The following is an 8,297-nucleotide window of genomic DNA, read 5'->3' on the forward strand; positions in this document are numbered from 1 at the left end:
TGTAGAGGCATAGATGCGCGTTTTCGCTGCGTAGCCGCGCCAAAAACTGAAGCTAACTCTGAATACGCTAAATTCCTGGTGTTGATACAGCCACAGTAGCAACAGTGTCTCTGTTATTGACCAGCCGAATACGGACATAATATTTTCTTTTCGGCTGCCAAAAATCGCAATCAGACAAAACAATTCCTGCACACAAGGTCTTTCCGCAAGTATGTTTAGGGTACTTCAACGACAGAAAATGCTTTAAGATAAGGCTAAGAGAAGTTGGTAAAATTGGGGTTGGATCTAGGGTCAGGGTTTTATGCCCACCGTAGAATCGATGGTCAGTGATGATCAAACGTCAGACCAACCATATCACGCCGCGATTGGGGTGACGGTTGCAACATCAGCAGCGGAAAAAAAAATAGAGAGGACAATTATAATTAAAAATTAGTAAGTTAATTAGAAGAATTTATATAATGGGACGCTCGACATATGCGACAGGCAGATACGGAATTAAGGGTCCGCCCCGTATCTCGCTCTTCTGTTGTTGAAGCAATTCAGCTATTCTGGCCTCGTGCTGCTGCTGTTGCGCCTGTAACATCTCTGTCACCTGGCGCAGTACCTCGTCAGGCAACTGGTGACTCATTTTGCGGATTTCTATGTATTCGTATCCTTTTTCCAAAATAAAACCTTCAAGCTCTCTCGCTTGGACCGTGAGTAAGAATGAACGAATCCTAATGTGACGGGTAACCTAATGCTATTTCGGAAACTAGGTGTCCAATAAATACAAGAATGATTCGTTAAAAGAAAAGGAAGAAAAGAAAAAAAGAGAAGAAAAAAGACGGAAAAGAACTGGAGCTACGGACTCAGGGGACAAGGGACGCCATGGCCATGGCCAATCAGGGGATGTGACGGCACAGCTGAGCCGCACTCTGGCATAGCCTCCCGCGGCACTACAGGGTTCACTTATCGAGGGACTTGTACGAGAGCAAGTCCCGAGACTCCGCCAAGGCCTAGCCTCTCACACGAAGTCGCCGATTGCGTTCGCAGACGAGATCGACCAACCACGCGGAACAGAGTGCTCACGGATCGACAAAGTAGTCCTACTCCCGTCTGAATAATCATCGCGAAAAAAAGCGTTTTAAGTTGGACAGTTGCCCTGAATCGGCTACGTCGGCAAAAAATATCTCAAGTATGACTAAAATGCGCGTGTCGATGGAAAAGTCTCAGGGGCAAAGAGAGAACGAACTTTCTGACCATTGCAAGGCGATTAGCCTTTTGAAGAACAATCCACCAGAACAGAGATTAGATATTCCGTTGAACTATTCTCAGTATTTGGAATTGGAGGAAAGCTGGACAAATATAAAGTCGGAGACAGGCATTTCGGAGGATCAGAGGTATTGACTTAGATATGCATTGTTGATTCGGACTTGCTAACTACGTTCTACGTTGTAGATATCCGTACTTGTCGTATAATAGTCTCCTCCATGTAGCAACTGTGGTCACTGTCCCGAGAGATCTTCATGAAGTTGCCGCAGCAGAACTCAGACGCGAAATCATGAACAGCATTGAGGCATAACTCTCTATTTTTGTGGATAGTGGATCTGTCATGGAGAAGATACCTTATGGTACCTACGCTCAGTCAGATGGAGTATTCAAGTTTAACAATATGGATTTCGGGCCCTCAGTCGTGGTGGCCATGGAGGTCGGATCCAGTGACACCTATGCTGGCCTTCGTCATGACAAGGACTCGTGGCTTGATGGTTGCCATGTTAAATTCTGTGTTCTGGTATGTTTTAAGGAATCACCACGGTTTCATAACCCCTCTAGTTTGTATGAGAAATCGACGTCACAGCAGAGGTAGAAAATATGAGTCGGCATGCAAATGAATGGGTGCAATCATGCTATGGTCCACACACTGCCGTATTAAAGACATAATCTGATATTCACGCCATAATTCATGACACAGTCATATGTCCCAAGTGGCTTAGAAGAGCGGAGCCCAATCAAGTGACTTGAAAGCCTCCTCCGTTGTGACTAACTCCTTCTTAGCCGACTCAGTCATCAACTCGTACGCATTCATCATCTTGTCTCCAGGCGGCGGATCCCAGCTGTTGTTGCCCAAAAGTTCCCAATAAATCATCATTATCCCCATTTCGTCGCCCCATTTCGGCCACAAAGCCTTGTACTGTTCGATCGAGATCTGCAAGACGGAGGTGGATTGGGAACTTGCCACTAGTCCGCTGCCACTGCCCCATTGGGCGAAATAGGCATTCATGGTCGGGAAATCCTCGGCGCTGCACTTGACGTATGTTCCACCGACTTTAGGTGGATTCGCTAGAACTGAGTAAGCAAAAATTCCTACATTGGTGCGATGGTCGCCGAGAGATGCGATCGGGGTTTTCTCTGGATTTCCAGGGTTGAGTAAGACATATTTTCCGGCGCCCTTCTGGGAGTATGTAAGCGAGAGTCGTCATTTACATAGAGACCGAATGAGCAAAATACACTTACGATGAAAATCGGGTTGAAGTTCGGAATGAACAGATTGGAGGCATAAAAGGTGTAGTAAAGGAATGTCGTCTTGGACAAGAGTTGTGCGTCCTTCTTGATAAACTCATCGACCCTGGCCTTTCCATCAAAATGAGGGACAGTCAGCTTGCCCTGGGATAGCTTATGGCTGTATGGAAGCGTGCTCCAAAGATAGTGCTGCAAACCAGCCGTCTTGGATGCCGCGACAGCCATGTTGACGCCCTGCTGGTACTCGACCTCGGCTGCTTCTTCAGCGTCCGTTTTTATGAAGGGCTCGGAGAAGTCGGTAACTGCGAAGATAGCATAAGCGCCTTCGAAAGCTTTCACCAGACTGGCCTTGTCATTCAAGTCGGCTCGCACCATTTCAACTCCCCTAGCAGTCAAGCCTTTTGCTACCTCGCCATCCGGGTTACGAGTAATTCCCCGTATCTTGAAGTTCTTGTCCTTGAGAAATGCTGATACCACGGATCCGCCCTGACCACCGGTGGCTCCGACGACAACGATGAGCTTAGGCATGACGAAGCGTCTTCGGATACGATCTAGCGGTTGGAGATGAGTGAAATGATTCGATTCGATTGAAGGTCGAGATAGTGCGTTGAAATATTCGGTGACTTTATGCAGAACGGATGGTGCTATAGCGCAGCAAAAGGGAAGAATGATACCGACACCGTCGCCAAATATACGGGGAACGGAAGTCACAATGCGAAGGCATGAAAGGAAAGGATGCCCCGGACTACCTCAGTGCATAACGTGCGGCGCAAACAATGAATCCTATGGTACGTCGGAAGAACCGGCGGATGACTCAATTTGCCAATCACAAGGGAGGTGCCAAGACCCGTACTTGGACCTTACCTGAATAGGCAATCAGAAGTCCAGAAAAAATCGCCCGACCGAATACCGAAACTCAAAATCGCGGCCGCTCCCCTCACTGATCATCAGTCGTGTCTGCCGGCCTGAAATGCACGTGCACACTTTGAGACGTCATGAGCTAGTCCACAGATTTTCTGCATGACGATTACAAATTGCTTTTTGGACATCAAATCAGTCACGATGATGCAATGGACTCCAGGCAGGACAGGGAAATCGGTACTAGACGCAGTTTGCTCGGGACTGAGGCCACTAGCTAGTATTAAGCGAGGAATGGTCACCGCGCCTGTCTGTCAATCTCACTATAAATAGTATGACGATGCTTCTCTTACGGCGGACGCGATCTATCTGCTTCGGTTCATGACCGTCCATATCCGTCAGCCGTAATAAGTCAACACTCAACATGAGTCTACCTCAGGTACAGATCAAGCACGTCGAACTCCCATCCAAGATCAACGTCTTCTACCGGGAATCAGGCCCTTCTAATGCACTGGTTATCCTCCTCCTTCATGGTTTTCCTTCGTCGTCGCACCAGTACCGGAACTTGATTCCCATATTAGCTTCCAAGTACCATGTCATCGCCCCAGATCTGCCCGGATTCGGCTTCAGCTCCGTTCCGTCGACCCTGGCCTTTGAATACACGTTCGACCAGGTTCCGCAATCATCGGTTTTGTCGACGCTCTTTCTCTCTCAAGGTTTGCCATCTTCGACTACGGCGCGCCAACCGGCCTGGGCGAGTTCTGGGATCCAATTAAGCAATTTTGGGCAAGCGATAACACTCCCGCCGATAGAGAGAAGCTGGGCGCAGCTCTGTTGAGCTACGAAGCCACGAAGTGGCAGTATGAAGAAGGGACCCGAGAGCCCTCCTCCATCGCGCCGGAGTCCCATACGCTCGACTACGCGCTTTTACAGCGTCCTGGAAATTCGGATGTGGCAACTGGATCTTTTCCGGGATTATAAGAATAATCTGAAACTGTATCCGAAATTCCAGGAGTGTTTCCGCAAGTCTAAGGTGCTCGCAGTTTGGGGCAAGAATGATCCGATATTTATCCCTCCAGGTGCGGAGGCGTACAAACGTCTTCTGGATCCGGTCAAGAGCGGTCTCCCACATGGAATGGCCAAAGCTCTCTTCAAACCATTCTCGACTAAAGAAATTTACATGCATTGCCACATAAAACATGGCTGGGGATACAGTCCTTAAGCCTCAGTTGCGCCAGATTTGATGGAACGGCGCCTCCAACAAATTGGCCATGCTCCACAAATGCGAAAGACTGCTTGGGTTCGAGGAGAGTATCAGGCGGGCATTCGTCGTCCTCCTTGCAGAAAGCCTCTACGACGACTCGCCGAACACTACCGTACCATGTGAACCCATTTGAAATAAGTGGCCCGTATGGATTGTTGCGTAGTTCAATCCTGAGCCGATGCCCTGCTTGCTGTACGGCAGTGTCCCTCTCCTGTGCTGTCGAATAGTATTGGATTGGCGCTCTAGTTCCGCGGTCCCCCTCATTTATACACATTGTAATTCCAATGCGGCAGTGCAGAGCACAAACTGAAAATGAAATTGCAGCTCGAAGGCTTCGGTATGTCACACCGCGGTACCGCAAGGCACCAGTTGTCAATTTGCCACCTGTGTCCCTCGTATTGGACATTTCGGATGCAGAACGAAGGCGACCTTTAATGCTTGAATCGAGTCCTGGTAGATTACCGACTGCTTCAAGGATGCTGGTAGTCAGCTCACCACCATATTTCCATGAAGGGGGCTAGGAGCAGCGACCACGATGGCGACACCTCGCACCCCATCATACTGAAGTCTAGGATATCTGTAGATTTGTGTTAGCAGCCTATACGCTATTACATGCTCGAAAATCATATGCATATACTTCACATCCTCTTCTTCGAGGATCTGTTGCACGTATTCGTATTCCTCTCGACTTGCCGGTATTTCTGTTTGGCTATCAGGAGATAGAGGACGCCTCACAGCGGCCAGTAATTCAGAATGTGCCATAGGAGTGCTGTGGTATTGTTCCCATAGAGCTCAGGTGTTCTCGTTGCACTTGTCTGCGCAGGCCGATTATATGCATATTGTGCAAGTTGATCACACGCTGCGGCAGCAGCATTCCATGTCGATCGATCGCGCCGATCAAGTTTAACAATATCAGATGACAGCACGGGATGTTCAAGTGTTATTTGTGCTTCGGAGCCACTACGGATGTACAGGGACAAGGTACGGAAATCTAGAACCGGCTGGCCAATTTCTGGAATTTGGAATCGGACTGCGCAAAGATCACTTGGGCTGATGATAGGAAAACGGTAGATCGAGGACAAATCGGTTCTCAAGATTGAGCCGCACGGGCCGGCACTGCGGATTTGCGGAACGCCGCTAAACTACTTTAGGCTTATGTCACACGGAAATTCAGCCCACACGGGTCAGTTTGAGGGTTAGGTGTCCTGACTAGGTGACTAGGTCCCTGAACCGTCTCCTCCCAAGCCGTTTGGACTATGAACGGAATATGTGCTCTTGATCGTAACAAAGTTTCCCACCAGTCTGGTTTAGGTGTAGCTAGGGCTGTTGGCTATACGATATCGGCGACTTTTTAGGCTACGAATACTATATCGGCGAAATAAAAGGTCTGCCGATATTTATTCGTAATTTTATCGGCAGATTAGAGCCTGCCGACACTATATCGGCGGGATCTGCCTCCTATATCGTATGCGCACCAATAAAAATCACTTGACCCGCCATATCCCCCTTCCTAGATAGACATCTGCTGACTCTAACTGGACTGCCCAAATTCCAAATTCAAATCGCTGATTTTTTGCTTGTTTCAGCAACAAATATGGACGTTAGCCCTCGACCCAGCCGCCAGAGACGCCTGAATTACCGTCTTCTGAATGACAGAAGTGATGAAGAAGCTTCATTCGAAGATCGTATACAGGAATTACCTGTGGCCCCCGATTCTGTCCCCTCGGATGAATTGACTTTTGGCATCGCTAATAGTCCAGATTGCGAAACCCTTCCTTCTCAATCAATTTCTCACGATCCTACAAGCCCAGTAACCGTGGATTCCAGTTCTTCCATTATCTCGGAAGATAGTTGCACGATTCAAGCTCGCAAAAGAGGGGCGCCAGCTACTGAGTGGATGTGGGCATATTTCGAGACTACAGAGTACAATCGGCCATTTGATATAGACGTAGAAAATTCAACTTGTCGATGTGATAAAATTGTACCAGCCCTCGTACTCTCTTCAACTTGGCGACAGTACGCTCGCTGTAGAGGCGCGAAACAGCCCACATCGAGCGGTTGAAGTAGATGTGACGAATGAGCTGGCATATATAGTGGAATAATAGAGTTCTCTGTACAATACTGATCAAACTCTGATGTAATATGGCTTCCGTGTCCGCCCAAAATCAGTAACCGATATTTTCCCTTTGTGCGAGCCCAGTGTGCACTTGTCGAAGACTTCTCGAAGCCATTGAAGGCCTAGCTCATTCGTGATCCAACCGTTACTACTCACCGCTATTGACCAATCGTGTGGAATATCACTAAACCAAGGTGTTTGGAACACCTTGCCTTGAAAGATAACCATAGGTGGTACATTCCATCCAGAGGAATTGACCGCTTCAACAAGAGTGACCCACTCAAGATTCCCTGGCTGATTCAGAAACGCCCTCCCTTCTCTTTCGGCAGAAGTGACAATCTTTGCAGTTCCTATAACACCCATTTGGAGGCCCGTTTTGTCAAAGTTGTAGATATCGTCGCCAGTAATCCCATACATCTGAATAGTATTACGTACGAGATCGAACCATTTCGTAATAATCTCGGGATCCTCTGTCTTTGCCCGTTGACGGTCATATCTCCGGGAGTACTTTGACTTCAACTCAGGATGTCTTCTGATAAAATTGCGTACCCATTTCTTGTTGTGCGATAGCCAGCGGGATGCATGACAGGAAGGTGTCGACATTGTCGACGCTTGTGGACTCCATAGACGTTAGAAACTCTCTCTATTGACTTGAAAACCTGCTCCGAGGACAAGTGAGACAGACCCCCTCTATTTGTACTTGAATGGCCACACAAGGGCAAAGAAGACAAACGGGCACAGTGTGCCACACTACGGGAAAAGACAAACAAAAAAAAAGCAACGGGAAGAAGACGCAACCGAGAACAAACCGAGGAAGACGCAACCGAGGACAAACCGAAGAAACAAAATAGGCGACAAGAAACTACAAGAAACCACGGCGACAAGAGAACAGCCGGATATGGTCATGCCAATTAATCCAGATTTGGCATATTCTCAGCCACTTCGGCATCCAGAGTTTGCGCCACAAACTCTGTTGTCCTCCACACGATCTAGAAGAAAAAACTCTATCCAACACGCCAGCCGTCAAACGCTATATGGATCTTGCCCTCAACTCCTGCCACCACACGCGCCTTATTTGTATTATAGACTTCTAGAATTCGACTGCGGACGGTATCGTGGGAAATATGGGCGTCAGCGATACTGACGAGCGGGTTAAGGTATTCGACGAGGTCACGTAAGCGCCTTATCCATGGACGCCTATTTTAAATGGATGGGTGGATTACGTAACAAAAAGTCAACGCATTACAAAGAACCAAAAGCAAAGCACTCGAGCCTCCGAGCGGAAGGGCCTGTCCGAGTGACCGTTCCGGCGGAGGCCACGGGCAGTAAGTAGCCCTGGCCAGTACGATACCCTCAGGGACGAGTTCCTGACAGTAGGCAGATCTGAGGGAGGTGAGAGTGGCGATAGATCTCGGATACAGTACTAAATTGGCGGGAACAAAGAGGGAAGGGGGAGGGGGGGGGGGGGGCGGTGTTTTATTTTTTGTTTGATGTGTTGGGAAATTACGGGCGGTTGCCTGGGGGGCACAAAGAACACCAACCGCCCCCGCACACGACCGC

At 48.5% G+C, this 8,297-nt stretch overlaps 4 protein-coding genes across 4 annotated transcripts; 2 read left to right on the forward strand and 2 right to left on the reverse strand.

Annotated features, from left to right (window-relative positions):
- Positions 1-899: 899 nt before the first annotated feature.
- On the forward strand, positions 900-1,952 carry V1513DRAFT_38810 (uncharacterized protein). Its single transcript, XM_066895281.1, has 2 exons — positions 900-1,379; positions 1,438-1,952. Exons 1-2 carry the CDS (start codon positions 1,177-1,179, stop codon positions 1,559-1,561), a joined length of 327 nt encoding a protein of 108 aa, XP_066753958.1. The 5' UTR covers positions 900-1,176; the 3' UTR covers positions 1,562-1,952.
- On the reverse strand, positions 1,921-3,404 carry V1513DRAFT_38825 (uncharacterized protein). The gene is made up of 2 exons (XM_066895282.1): positions 2,494-3,404; positions 1,921-2,431 (listed from the first exon to the last, which is right to left on the reverse strand). Exons 1-2 carry the CDS (start codon positions 3,025-3,027, stop codon positions 1,970-1,972), a joined length of 996 nt encoding a protein of 331 aa, XP_066753959.1. The 5' UTR covers positions 3,028-3,404; the 3' UTR covers positions 1,921-1,969.
- A 105-nt stretch (positions 3,405-3,509) lies between these two features.
- Positions 3,510-4,338, forward strand: V1513DRAFT_484399 (Alpha/Beta hydrolase protein; the record flags this gene model as incomplete). The annotated part of the gene is made up of 2 exons (XM_066900443.1): positions 3,510-4,020; positions 4,074-4,338. Exons 1-2 carry the CDS (start codon positions 3,782-3,784, stop codon positions 4,336-4,338), a joined length of 504 nt encoding a protein of 167 aa, XP_066753960.1. The 5' UTR covers positions 3,510-3,781.
- Positions 4,339-4,523: 185 nt separating this feature from the next.
- V1513DRAFT_431070 (uncharacterized protein) lies at positions 4,524-5,383 on the reverse strand (the record flags this gene model as incomplete). Its single annotated transcript, XM_066896369.1, has 3 exons — positions 4,524-5,138; positions 5,174-5,198; positions 5,259-5,383. 3 exons carry the CDS (start codon positions 5,381-5,383, stop codon positions 4,524-4,526), a joined length of 765 nt encoding a protein of 254 aa, XP_066753961.1.
- Positions 5,384-8,297: the final 2,914 nt, after the last annotated feature.

This window comes from Lipomyces chichibuensis, assembly GCF_038497645.1.
Source record: "Lipomyces chichibuensis strain CBS 12929 unplaced genomic scaffold V1513scaffold_12, whole genome shotgun sequence".
Taxonomy (NCBI): Eukaryota; Fungi; Ascomycota; class Lipomycetes; order Lipomycetales; family Lipomycetaceae; genus Lipomyces; species Lipomyces chichibuensis.